General features: G+C 35.1%; 2 protein-coding genes across 2 annotated transcripts; one reads left to right on the top strand and one right to left on the bottom strand.

Annotated features, from left to right (window-relative positions):
• Positions 1–1,984: 1,984 nt before the first annotated feature.
• Positions 1,985–8,441, top strand: LOC132142188 (annexin A5-like). The gene is made up of 13 exons (XM_059551850.1): positions 1,985–2,106; positions 2,338–2,376; positions 5,009–5,093; positions 5,352–5,446; positions 5,592–5,705; positions 5,841–5,931; positions 6,055–6,134; positions 6,306–6,356; positions 6,563–6,656; positions 6,744–6,839; positions 7,123–7,181; positions 7,448–7,570; positions 7,671–8,441. The coding sequence occupies exons 2-13, from the start codon at positions 2,374–2,376 to the stop codon at positions 7,731–7,733; spliced, it is 954 nt and encodes a 317-aa protein (XP_059407833.1). The 5' UTR covers positions 1,985–2,106; positions 2,338–2,373; the 3' UTR covers positions 7,734–8,441.
• Positions 8,442–13,014: 4,573 nt separating this feature from the next.
• LOC132141799 (fibroblast growth factor-binding protein 1-like) lies at positions 13,015–14,457 on the bottom strand. The gene is made up of 2 exons (XM_059551463.1): positions 14,340–14,457; positions 13,015–14,186 (listed from the first exon to the last, which is right to left on the bottom strand). The coding sequence occupies exon 2, from the start codon at positions 14,163–14,165 to the stop codon at positions 13,575–13,577; it is 591 nt and encodes a 196-aa protein (XP_059407446.1). The 5' UTR covers positions 14,166–14,186; positions 14,340–14,457; the 3' UTR covers positions 13,015–13,574.
• Between the last annotated feature and the right edge of the window lie 367 nt (positions 14,458–14,824).

Raw genomic sequence — 14,824 nt, 5'->3', positions numbered from 1 at the left:
TTCTACCTTTATTTGACCCTCTAACTTTAGCACTCACTATTCTAATTCTAATCTTTTTTGTATTTTATTTTTTCATTTATTATGCAATTTTGTGTGTGTGTATATATATATATAAGACCTCTAACACTAGCTTGCTCTATTCTTTTTCTATTCTATCTGTTTTATTTTTTTATATATATTATTTAAAAGCCCTTGCTACGTGTGTTAAGCTAACTGAGACTTGTTATAGCACTTATATATCATTGGACTTTTTGTTGTTTTTAATTGCTTCCACTGTCCTCATTTGTAAGTCACTTTTGGATAAAAGCGTCTGCTAAATGAATAAATGTAAATGTAATTTATTAAATCGCAATATTCACTGAAAATCTCAACAGTTGGGGTGAAAGGTTAGAATGATTCTGGGGGCACAGAAAAAATTTTACATTTTATTTTTAAAATGTATTGGGCCATTACACTTTAGGAGAAAATGTATTACATGTATTCATTTGCTCATCAATGGATCCTCTGCAGTGACTGGGTGCCATCAGAATGAGAGTCCAAACATCTGCTAAAACATCAATATAATCCATGCTACAGTCCATTAATTATCTTTTTTTGACGAGGAAAGCTGTATAATAGTAAGAAGTAATTCACTTTAAACCATCACTTCTGGCCATAATCCATAATGACATTCCTCTGGTAATAAGGTCCTTCACCTGTTGTCGAAATAAACTGACACAGTTTAGAACTGCTTTAAATTGTTTTAACTTGTGCTTTTACAGTGCTTGATCTTTGCATATTTCTCTTCTGATTCAGACTTTCTCTGAAGAAAGTAATATTATGGATACAGAGAACTCATGTTTAAGCCAGAAGCAGCAGTTTGAAGTTAAAAACGTCTTATTGATTAATTTGTTTATTTTAAACATGCTTTTTGATTCAGTTAATTGATGGACTGGAGTGGTGTGGATTATTGTGATGTTTCTATCAGCTGTTTGGACTCTCATTCTGACGGCACCCATTCACTGCAGAGGATCCATTGATGAGCTGGTGATGTGATGCTTCATTTCTCCACATCTGTTAAAGAAACAAAACTCATCTATGGATGGTCTGAGGGTAAGAAAATTTGCAGCAAGTTTCCATTTTTAGATGAAAAATCCATTTAATGGTTGCATCACATAATTCTTTATTGACTTCACAAGAATTCATGCATGGATCATATAGACAAATTTTCTTGTACTTTTATGATGCTTTTGTGTCCTTTTTCAAGCTTGAAAACTCACGCCCCCATTAATTATAACTGCATGTAAAAGGGACAACAGCATTATTGAAAATTGCTGATTTAATATAATAATAATTATTATTATTATAAAAGCAACAATTTTATCAAACACTAAGATTACAGGTGAATTAACACTACATGTGCACATACTAACATTAAAAACAATTCCATCTAAAATGTTGTGATGGTATACATAGGAGTATGGCTTTTTATGTATTCATCTGCTATATGGGCATCTGTCTTTTTAAAGCACATTGCAGTTGCAATTGTGTATGGGCTTGAAATTTGATCAGCAATTCTTGCACACATCCACGTGGAAGTTGATAAACAATGGGTTACTTTCCAAATAAACCATTAGATTTGTGTAATGTGACACCCACATTTGTGTGTTTGAATAGACTTAATATGTTGTCTGGCAGATAGCTTTCCTCTGTTTGTCTTATTAACCATTAGAGCACCTGCTGGGACAATACTTTGTTGACCAACAGGGTGGGGGACCCACCAGAAGCACAAACCAGCCTCCTGGATGGAGAAAGTTGATGTTTATAAGTTTGAATAATAAATGCTTACATGGTTCTCAGTACTGTAATCTTCTGCAATGCCTGGTCCTCGGATGTGATTCATTGCTTTCGTATGCACAGATATGTTGAAATGTAAGAAGAAAGCAGAAAAACACCACTACCCAGAAGCCACAGCGTCTGGCTGATTTGCCAGGGTGTGGCTCAGGGGTTTTATTTATTCTATGGGCTCAACCCATCGCAGTCGAGTTCATTCCTCCTTCATTCCTCATTCCTGCTGCTTCGGTCTGCCCTGACGTCAATCTGCTCCTAAACTAAAACTCTTCTTCGGTAAGTGAATGGAAACTGCACTTCTACACTAATCCTTCATCTACTCATGTTTCTATAGAGTTCACAGGTACGACTCTTCTGTATGAAAACATTTCAAACTTTTTCTCTTCTCAGTATTTGATAAATTAGCTTTATATTGTTTTATTATAATAACATTATGCATTATATTCACATTGCTGTTTATCACTGCACAGTTATTTTCTGTCTCTTCTCTCTCTTTTTTTTTTTTAGCTTCGGACTCTGTGAAGTATTACGTGAATCTCAAAGATGGTAAGTTATAGTTTACTGCCGCAATGGAAGTCTAACATCATTTGTAGCGTGTTTTAATTTTGAACACGCCTTTGTTTTTGAAGATACTTAATGTTCTCTATAGATTTGCGACATTTCATGTGCCGACGCCCATAATAGTTGCTTAGGGAAGAAAGAAAAAACATTGAATGTGCTAGGAGCCATGTTTAATTGTTGCATTGCTGTCAAACTCTTACTACAGAAATCCTTACTACAAACTCTTTCTCAGTATCCTGCAAATATTTAGAAAGAAACAAAACAGTTGTAAATGAGAGCATCGATGAGTCACTCTCGTGAGCTGAGCCACCCGAAGGGCGTTCCTGTCTGTCTCCCTCATTTACATTGAGTTAAAGTAAACTGGTGAATTAATTCCGCTAACGTGGCGCATAGTAATAATATTTAATACAGAACAAAGTCAGCAATGTAATGTTTTGGTGCTATGATACGACTACGTTTAGTGAGAAAATGAAATCACTTTTCATTCATTAATACCTAAGCTGCAATGTGCATTGATAAATAAATTAGATTGACCAGAAACGTGCAGATTGGAGAACAATGGCAGCTTGTCTGCTGCAGGCAAATTAATATTGCATTAATTTCCTTAAATTTGGATATGTCGGATGTTTGCTCGCTCTATTGTTTGGACAAAGGCTGAGTAACTTGACTCCTACTGACAAGGGTTTTGAGTAGGCTACTAGGACAAAAAGGCTAAAGAACTGAAGAAAGAGAAATGTTTGTTATGTATAAATTGGATTTGGAATCTGATGGTGTTGACAATCATATTTTGTTTATTTTGTGTAAAATTTGAACTAAATGAAGTACAATAATCTAAATAAAATGGAAAATGAACAGCACAATTACCTAAAATGTAAGGGGGGAAAACTAGCCTGTGAGATATTGTTGGTGAGCTGAATAATGACACTATTGTCTTTTGTGGAGCTGCTTTACAGCTGAAATTGAATCTGTATTATAATTAACAAATTTTGAAACATTGATTGTTACTTTCCTGTTTATTACTGATGAGCTTCTTTAAAACAATCTGCATTGTATAAAGTGCTATATAAATCAATGTGACTTCATAAAAGAGTGGACACAGGTGTGAAATTTTATAAAAAGATATAGAAAAAGTTGTGTGATAGGTTTTATACTATGTCTCAGGAATCTGCCATTTTTTTCCTTAAATGTCTTGTTTGCACAGATTAAATCTGTAAGGCATGATGTTGCCATCGTACACAAGTAGGATTCTGTTCTGTTTAGGGCTGGATGTTAAATGGATGGCTCCTGATTCTTAGATAACCACAGAAAGTATTCAGGCCTGAGTTATTCAACACATTCCTGAAGCTGAGACATTAACAAACAATACATTTCCTCTCCCAGAAAACAAAATATCATTTAGTTTATCTAATAAAAAAAGCTGTGAGTAGTAAGTAAAAGTTGTTTGGCAGGTCTAAATCAGCAGCTGTCTGCAAGTTTATACACAATAAACATTTTGCTTATTGGACAATTTCTGGGGGATTAGCTTCTGACATTTTATCATAGTATTAGCACATTACATTGTACGCATTATAGCATACTACCCCTTACCACAGAAATGTATGATAAATATATATATATATAATAAACAGTTCCAAGTCCTGAAATACTGTCTATGGCCTTTTTGACATCGTTCTGTATGCACATTTCAGAATCTCGCCAGTAGCACATCCGGGTGCTTTTTACCTACTAATTCAGACATACTGTTCTTTTCACTTAATATATACTAAGGAAAGTATGTGATTTTGAAAGCAAGCTATGTCTTGTAGTGTTAAATAGGTGTACAACAGCTACATAGAAGCAAAGCAATTCGAGATTGATTTGCAGTATGGTCTGTGCTTGTGTGCATACAGCGAGGTTCAGAAAAGGGCTTTAGTGTGTGTTTGTTTTAATGAGGCCTTGTTGAGGGCTGTTGTCAGTAGTGTGATTGTCACCCAGAGGACTTAACTGAGATGAGAACAAACCAGCGTGCCTGTGTTTCTGCTGGTATCTTTTACCTTGACTCCTTTGATCCACAAACAGACAGTGTTTTCCATGTTCAAGTTAATGAAAATGTCTGAAGGATTTAAGAACTGTATGAAATTTTTATTTTTTTCCCCCCAAAAGATCACATGATCAGCATGATCTTTGACTGTGTTCTTGCAAAATCTTGGTTTACATCCGTTGGTTATTATTTCTGGAATCTTACACAACTTCCTGACTTTGATTAGATAGGTCACAGTTTTAGGTCACGAACAGGATGCAGATAATAAGTAAATCTGTACAATACTTTTTTAAAAAGGAAAACAATGTTAATTTGTAGATGTGGTATAGTATGAATTGTGTCCAGTATTCTGGTATCACCGCTCTGTCTCCCACACACACAAACCACAGAAGATCTGTGGTAGTCTCTCAAAGTTTCCATGTGGAAAACTACTGCATGTAAAAGTTTAAATGCACATCTTTTTGGAGAGTCAGAGGAAACGTGGGTGTGGTTGTGACTCAGAGATGTATTACTGTAGTTCCTGAAGTTAAATATATACATACTCTTAAAAAGGATCATGAAACACTTGATTTTTTTTTTTGTTTCTAATTGTTTTAGGCTGGCAGAGGCACAGTGAAGGCCCATGGTGGATTCAATGCTAACAATGATGCTGAAGTTCTCTACAAGGCCATGAAAGGACTCGGTGAGTTTGACAATTGTATTAAATGTGTAACTGCTAATTAGAATCTATTGCAGAGATCTTACACATTTAGTGTGACTAGTTTATTATTATTTGCATGATCAAGGCTGTGTGTGGATCCATTAGTGTTTATACATTTTGCTTGTTTAATTAGTTTGCTTCATTCTCATGAATGAATAACTTGAGAATATTGCATCTGGGTATAAGAGATGGATATACGATTACTCATTATCAACATTACTTGTTTTTATTTTTACTCAGGCACTGATGAGGATGCTATTCTCCAGCTGCTGACAGCACGCAGTAATGCACAGCGCCAAGAGATCAAGGCTGCATTCAAAACCCTGCATGGAAATGTAATCTCATCAGCATAATTTATGTACTCAGGCCATGTATACTAAACACTGTTTTATTAGAATTTGTGCATGATACATTAAACAATCACTTGAGAAAATATATATTTAAAAGATGCATTCTGTGTTTTTCTTTTCATCTGTTTAGGATTTGGTGGATAATCTGAAGTCAGAGCTGGGTGGGAAGTTTGAGAGTCTGATAGTAGCTCTGATGACTCCTCCCATCATGTATGATGTCACATGTCTGCGGGATGCTATTAAGGTACACACTTATAACTTTAGGGCTGTCAGTCATTAAAAGAAAAAATATTCATGATTGTAGTGAAAAAGAAATTTCATTATTTATTTTTTTTAGACCGATTGCTTTATATCTGCACTTTTGCATTTGTTGTCTTAGGGTGCAGGCACAGATGAGAAAGTGCTGATTGAGATCTTGGCATCAAGGTTACCTAATCAAGTCAACGAGATCAAAAGTTCATACAAGCGAGGTAACTGTGTTTGTGCATTAGAAGTCTTTTAAGTCTTAGTTATTAGTTTTGATATGTGCCTGTAAAGCAATATGTTGAATGATGATCTCTTTTATGTTAATGACATCTGTATGTATATTATAGAGCATAATGATGATCTGGAGGAAGATGTGACTGGTGACACTGGAGGTCATTTCAGGAGGATGCTGGTTGTTTTGCTACAAGTACGTAGTCCATTAACAATACAACGATTTAAATGAACAATAATGTATCTGTGCATGTTAACAGCACTGGAAATTTCAGTCCACTGCAAAAACGACCTTAAACTTAAGTGTGGTTGTTTTGTCATTTTAGTTGCATTACTATATATATTTGATATAATGATTTTTCTGTAGGCCAGCAGACAGCAGAGTGTACAAGAGGACCTCATCCAAAGCGATGCCAAGGTAAGTTTGTGTATGTAAGTGCACATCAAATCCAATGCAACTGAATGTTTGCAAATATATTTTTTTGACTAAAACTGGTCATTTTCTTTCTCTGAAAAAAAGTTTGGATGTCAAAAAGAAAGTTCTTGATATAGAACGTTGAAATGCTGCCATCTAGTGCTGGTGGTGTGTAATAACAGTTCGTTTCAAAACTGTTCGTGGTGTAGGCTCTGCTTGCAGCAGGAGAACAAAAGTATGGAACCGATGAAGGCCAGTTCATCACTATACTGGGAAACCGTAGTAATGCTCACCTTAGGAGAGGTTAGTTTGACACATGCATTTAGGTAAAGAAACTGGTATTTTTGTTTCTATATATTCAATTGTTTTCTGTTAACGGTTTTTCTGCAGTGTTTGATGAGTATAGAAAGCTCTCAGGGTATGAAATAGAGGAGAGCATCCAAAGAGAGACATCAGGAACCCTCCAAGAAATACTGCTGGCCGTGGGTAAGATACACACACACACACACACACATCTCTCTCTCTCTATCGATCAGATATGGTTAATTCTTCAATCAAGTTCTTATAAGAAAGTGCAAAATAAAAATGTTTCCCTTTTTAGCTATTTTTATAATTTTATTATAGATGGGAAGTTAAAGAACAAGTATAAAATTTTTTAAAAATCCTTTTTTTTTTTATCATATTAGGACAGGGAGTAGTGTCTATAATTGAAGATGCACCCATATGAAGGTTTTTGTCTCTTAAAACACTCTTTTCTCTTCCTCCTCAGTGAAGTGTGCCCGAAGTGTGCCGGGTTATTTTGCCGAGAGCCTTTACAATGCCATGAAGGTGAAGTTTTTATTTATTTTAATCTTAGTTAAAGTTTTAGTAATTTTGTTGTTTTTAGTTTAGTTTTTATCTCCTATAAAGGTTTTAATTTGAGTTATTTTAGTACATTAAGTGAATAAAAATATAAATTCGAATATTGAACATTTTTTTTCACTTAATATTTATTTTATTTCAAATATCAATGTTTTTATAATTACATTTTCCGTTTACTGTAATAACCCTACAAAGTACTTCCCTGTTGCTTTATTTCTGCTTTGCTCGAGCAGGGCTCAGGCACTGATGACCAGACACTGATCAGGATCATGGTTTCCCGCAGTGAGGTGGACATGATGGATATACGAGCTGAATTCCGCAAGCAGTTTTCAACCTCTCTGCACAAAACGATTCAGGTATACTTGTGCTCCATATTTAGCAATTAACACCTTATAGATTTTCTTGTTTGTCCATATCAGCGGAACTCAATCTTCTCTCACCGTTCTCTTAAATCAGGGTGATACCTCAGGTGACTACCGTAAAGCCCTGCTGCTGCTGTGTGGTGGTGATGATGCATAAACTCTCTGTGTGGGTCAGATCCCAGGGAGATCTGTGTCCCCTTCTGAACCCAATTCAGGACCAATTACAAATACATTACATTCCAAATCGATAGAAGGATCTCTTGTCCGGTTGTGAAGATGCTATGCATGGCACATAGAATTTTTTAATTCAAGTAAGCAATAAATAAATTGTGTTATTCATATTTCATGAAATGTGTAATGGATTTAGAGAGAAAAAATATTTTAGTAGAAACTATAAAAATATTAAGGACGGAGAACAACACAATAACCATTCTCTGTTTGACTTGATCTATTACAGAAAAAAAGTCCTAATAATTACTTTTTAAAGATATTTTTGTTATGAAAATATCTGTTAACTCCGCTCTATTATAAATAAAACCAAAGACTCATTTGCACTCAGTAAAGCAATATTTTAAATGCATTAATCAGTTTTCCACTTTTTTTTTTATGGTTTGTATGGTTACTAACTTCCTTGACATTTCAGTACAGCAATATAATATCACAACCAGTCTCATAACTGGCATTATTAGCAAGCTTGTTTCAATGTTTTTGTTTACCCACAGCAAATAAAGATAAGCAAAATGTTTGCCCTTTTTAAGGGTATTAATGCTCATTAAAAGCTGAAGAAAAAGGTGCTACTACTAAAATGTTCTAATATTTCATTGCCATGATATTCGCAATAAACTCATGAAATAAAAGCAAACAGACAATCTCTTGTATGACTGACCACATAATGATAATGATCTGACAGTAGTCAGAATAGCTGCATGTTATGACCATCTGATAAATTTGATGTGTTTTCTGATGTGTGGCTTATTGTATATTGCTGGTAGAGCTAACTTCAAGTGAACTTGAAAGTAAATGTGAGTATTTAGAACAATAAGTAAAATAATATAGATTCAACTTTCACTTTAACAAAGCACACTAAAATTTGAAATGAAGTTTTAGCTGAACTGAATTTATATCAGCTGTAATCTTTTTTACCATGAAATATCTGTTTTAACCTTGAATATCAATATCATCACAAAGCTATTTTCAGTTAAGCATTCATTTTAAATTTGATATATATAATATAACTTTATCATTTCAAATTGTAGTGTTATAAAGTGAAAGCTGAATCTAGAAAGTTAAAACGTGACAGTATTGTCCACAGGGAGGCGCTTTAGTCAAAGAAATGACTCTAGAACAGACATCAAATAGCTACTGTGTGAAATAAATACAGAATTAGATGATTAATGCATACCAGTTTGCGACTACATTACATGTAGTTTGTTTATAGATTGATTTTATGATTGTTTTATAGTCATACATATAGTTCAATAGTCAGAAAGTGCAATATGCTCTAATAATCTGGTTTTATAATGAAGTAAGGATCATGAATCCATAGACTTTAAACTGACAGTCTGCTTGTAATTCTTCTAGTATCACTATAGACATATTGAAGAATGTCCTGCAAGTGTAGACATGCTTTAATCACATCTGTCTATACAAGAAATGCTTTAGTTCTGGTTGTGTACGTGTGCTTTGTCAGATGTTTGTCTGCTGAGTAAGTTTCATGAAGACTAGTTTTGATTCTAGACCCTTGTGTATGTCACAGCCAATAGAGAGGAGATGTTGTACCAATAGGTGAGGGATATCGTCCAATAGTAATGTCTGAATTCATGGGTGGGGCTGTCAGGCCACCTCGTTCCACACAAAGGAACAATGAATGTGAAACCCAGCCCACCAAACAATACACATCTCCCATGTGTCTGCATTGGTGTGTGAGTGAATGAAAGAGAGGAAGCATTACTGTCATGATAAATTAAGGCTGTGTGATGGCAGTTTTGAGGTCATAATACAATATATCCATGTAGTTAGACATTTGGAGCTTTATATATTCAGTATTTGTGTAACCTTGTGGTTGCCTCATGCGTCTGTTTGTTTGTGTGAAGGTAAACCCCTCCTTTTACCGAAATTGTACGACTTTGATCTCTCAGCTCTTCCAGAAGCCCAGGTGCAACAGTAGTCATGTAAAAACATGATTTTTGAATGGAAGAGATGAGAACACACATGTATTCGCAAATATGTGTTTGCTACGAGTCTGTTCTCTTCCAGTGAATGCCTGGGTCTGTTTGAGCTGCAACTTGAATAGACTTGAAACTTCCCTTTATACACACACACACACACACACACACACACACACACACTGATGTCTGACCTGTATTCTGATACATGAGAGGTGCACTGTGTTCCTCTCCGACTGTTCTTTTTTGGCTTGAAGAGATTGTAGAATTATCCTGATGTTAAAAGAGCTCAGGTGCAGTTTTAAGACTCATCTCTGTTAGTCTCAGTTTAAGTTTGGTTCACTTACATGTTAATACAGTATCAATTTATTTACAGATTTATTTATGTATGACTCACACTTGGGTTTGTGGCCATTAGATCAAAAGTGATAGTAAAGGCGTTTACGTTGTTACAAATAAACAATAAACAAACAAACAAACTGCAGTTGTTTTTAACTTTCTATTGAAACTTTCTGTTTGGTCAAAGAATATCAAAGTATCCTGGAAGAAATGATTATGTGCTACAATCATTTTCAACGTTGATAATATTTAAGAAATGTTTCTTGAGCAGCAAATCAGCATATTGGAATGATTTCTGAAGATCATGTGACACTGGAGACTGGAGTAATGATGCTGAAAATACAGTAAAGTTAAGGTTTAAACATATATTTAAATATAATACAGTTATTGTAAATTGTAATACCATTTCACATATTCATACAGACAAGATATATAAAATATATATATATATATATATATATATATATATATATATATATTGCCAAAATGGCAAGGTCCAAAAACCTGTCTTGACGGCATGATGACATGATTGTAAACTTTGACCGTTAACTAGACGTTGGAGTGGAATGTGGTGTGATGTGATCATGCAAACTGTAAAGTATAATGTTCACAATCTAATGTTTTGGGTGTGTGTGGGAACGATAGAAAGACGGCAGTAACTGATATCAGATGTATAATTAAGTATTTCTTATTGGCTGTGGAAATGATATGATCCAAAATCTGCCAGTCAGAAAAAGTCCCCAGGTGTTATTGTGTGTGTGTGGGCAAATGGTCATAAGATTTATTTAAATCTTATGACTTAAAGTCATTCTAACAAATGGTAGTACTCATATTAGACCCTTGTTAGTTTGATGTCCGAAATACAAAGTCGTTATTTTACTCTATCATAGACAGCAGGTCAAATCTATTTGTCTTCATCATATTGAAGGATTATACACTTTTATACATCATAAATATTGAAATGTGTTAAAAGGTGTCTGTTTGGGGTAGGGTTGTGAAATCGTAATATAAAAAGTATAGTTTTATTAACTTGATAAGAAATTAAATTCTAGGCACTCTAAAGTGAATATTCAGTCAACATTTACTGATTTTGGGGTGAACTGTTTCTTTAAGAATTATTTAAATTTCAAGTCAGTAGGAAGTAAATGTGAATAAGATGCATGTATGTGCTTTCCACTGATCCTCTTTCAGTTCAATGCTGTAAACCTGCACTGTTTATGCTTTCGACTCATCATGTGCACATATGCACCGTGTTGCTGTCTTGCACAGGTTCACACATGTTAGACCACCCATTTGAGGATTTATCAAAGGATGGACATGTTCAGCTTTTGTGTGTGTCTTGTCTCAGTGCCCATGGGAAACTAAAATGAAAGAAATGTCATGGATGGTTATGTGAGTCATTATTTGACCTTTAGGTGAGAAGAATGAGTTTCATTATGGGTTTAGTCAAATAATGTTAAGTGTTTCATATGCCAGTGTGGGAATGTGAGTGAGTGAGTGTGTGTGTTTTGCAAAGGTTCTTGCATTTACAGAATGAAATATTGAAATATAATGATAATGAAAAATAAAAGTGAGAAATAAACCTATGCCATTCACATGTTCAGGGTGTCGATATATGTCTAGCACACTGTTATTTTTGTTATGTATTCTATAGTGTTCTGTTCAAAATACTGTTCATGATTTGTGAGGTAACTAATACATTCCATTTATATGACATCATATCAACACATGTGACAAATCATCCTTTGGGGTCATGAAGGCAAGGGTTTAAGTCTAATACATTTGTTTTGAAGGCCAAGTAACACTTTGTCACTGTGTATTCTTAATTTGACTTCCTATCTATGGTTAATATGTAATCTTTTGTGTAACTTACAGAGGAGATCAAAGCCATCTGGTAATTACAGTCTGAACTTCACACAGTCATTCTTTTATACAGTCATGCATATATAATTACAAATTATAACACTTTATATGAGCTGTCATATAACCATTGAAAACTCTAATAAAATATTGTCACCCAATCAGAGACTTATTACACATTACGCTGCAGTGCATTGGTGTGTTTTCAAACATGATTTAAAAAAAAAAAGATTTTAAAAAGGTACCTTTATTAAAAAAAAAAAAATCCTCTTTCTTTAAAAATGATTTAAAAATTTTATAGAAAACTGAAACTGTCCACACTAAATCAATAGCCAAGCCTTTAAACACATATATGCATTTTTCCAAAGACTGTGTGCAGACTGGATGTCAGCACACACTGTGAAGTGTAACATGTGAGGTGCACCACACACACACACACACACAAATGTTGTATTTATATGTTTTATGGGTTCATTCCTAAGGCATATTGGTTTTATACTGTACAAACTGTATGTTCTCTCCCCTTACCCTAAACCTACCTCTCACACAAAACTACAGGTTTTTTTGATTTTCAAAACACTTCGTATGTATTCTGTATGATTTATAAGCTGTTTTCATCATGAGGACCACTATAATAATAAAAGAAAAATGTCCCCACAAGGTCAAAAATTTACTGGTATTACTGTCCTTGTGGAAATATTTGGTCCCCATAACAGAGGGAATACCAGTACACACACACACACACACACAGAGAGAGAGAGAGAGAGAGAGACCTGTTTGGAATCTGTGGTTACCTTATCTTTTCCATTGCTCCACAGACAATGAAAGTGAGTGAGTGTGTGAGAAGGGTTTTTGAGTATTAGGTTCTGACAACTTCCTCAAAAGCTTTCCAGGAAAAGCAAGGTTTTTATGGTTAACCCCCCCCCCCCCCAAAAATAAATAAATAAATAAATAAGTGCTATATTTGTTAAGCATCATGCCTCAAGCTTATATTGTATAAGCTTTTTAATCAAGCTTATATTGTTATGAAATATCTTTTGACCATTTCACAAGACCAGGGTGATACTTTTCAACACAGATACTTAAAAATATTTATTTTGCATGTCATAAATACATACAATGCAATACAATGGGTGTCATGTACATTTATAGTAGACTGAAGAAAATAATTACATTTGCTGAAAAAGTTTAAAATGGATATGAAAACCAGATGATTACGAAGTTGAGGATGGAGCATCATCCAATTTATTATTATTATGAGAAATAAAAGGGTCTACCGAAACTTCTCACTTCAAAATAAAAACAACATATTTACTTTGCCTAAGTCTCTCAAATGCCCTTTTAATAAATATAAATAAAAAATTATATCCAACATAACATAAATAGACATCTCACTATTCTCCAATGAAATACCAACATTAAAAAACTGTTTACGAATTTACTAAACGTGTTAAGATTAAAGTTTGTGCCACTATGGTCAAGGCAAAAACTACAAGTGGTGGGTTCATCTTGATCCACCTTCCAGTGCATTTTGTGTGTGTGTGTGTTCAATAAAATACGTGATGCTTTACACCTTAAACAGAATCAGTAGTATGCAATCACGAAAGTACCGACAAACGTATGCACACACATGCTCAGCAGTCTCCACTCTGGACTATAGTAAAGACAAACGCGCAGAGACTCGCCCAGGAATCTCCGCACATCTCTTTGGCGACCTCGCTGTGGTCAGTCCGCTCCGTGCACTGGAGCTTCGTGCTCGTCGGTGTTTTCTCTGTGGGGGGTTTCTCTTGTGACATTTCCGTAAGTTTGAAATGCGCGGCCAGCGGCGCACGCTTACACATGCCCGCGCGAATCAGTGCGCGCGCATCCGCGCAAAGTTTCTTCTGCTTTTTAACAGATCTGGCTATCTGTTTCCAATAACCTTTGGGATTAGACCCATACTCGGTGCACGTCGCGGGCTTGGCAGTGTATTTACAGCTAAATCCATCCTCGTTTCCAGGCTTACATGTAACAGTCATTGTGTAGTTGTGCTCTCCGCGCGCCACCCACGAGCACTGCGCCTTGTCCTTGGTAGTAAACTTTCCTTTGTGTACGGAAATGTTCTTATCAGCTCGGCTCTCCAGCCTCTTTCCTTTCCTCCTCGCTTCTCTAATGCTGTCAGCAGCGAAGATGAGCTGAGAAAGACACAGGAGCAGCAGGAGCACAACAGTCCCACGGAGAGACATTTCCTTCAGTGACGCAACGATCTGAGACAAATTAATTATGAGATTAAACATGATCAATTTTTACCTTTCAAAAGATGCAATAGAGTTATAGTTTGTAGTCTTATAGATATAGCTAGACTCTTCATTTAAGTTAAAAACTACTTTGATTTACACCAGAAAGTTAATTGATCTTACCTATAAGAGTAAGGAGGACAGATGGGCGATGAGATTCCTTGACCAGTTTACGTCAAGATGAACTCACTCGAGGTATTTATATGTCAAGTGACACACCCACTTACTACTGGACAATCAGATTGTCAAACAGGAGGAAACCCTTTAATGAGCTCCTGCATATGCAGGAATCCACTGCCTGCGTCATTCATATATTTGCATTTTTAGAGGGGGCTGAAATAAAAGATAGGAATTACATTGCTGTCATGGGACTGAGGTTTTTTAACCCTTTGAAATCCTTTAGCTAATATAGTGTCCCTAGTCCAAAATGCCCAGCCTACAAAAATTGCTTATATATTTCTTGTTATTCAATATTATTTCTTTCAATCTTTTTTTTTTTTTTACTTGTTTTATTTGAAGTATAGCACGTTTTGTATTATTCTTTGGAACTGATTGATCAAAGGCCTTACTGATCTGAGCTCATGCACTTTGGTTAAAAAAAAACAAAT

This window comes from Carassius carassius, chromosome 6, assembly GCF_963082965.1.
Source record: "Carassius carassius chromosome 6, fCarCar2.1, whole genome shotgun sequence".
NCBI lineage: Eukaryota > Metazoa > Chordata > Actinopteri > Cypriniformes > Cyprinidae > Carassius > Carassius carassius.
The sequence above is the reverse complement of the archived record's forward strand: the minus strand, read 5'-3'. Positions and strand labels throughout refer to the sequence as shown.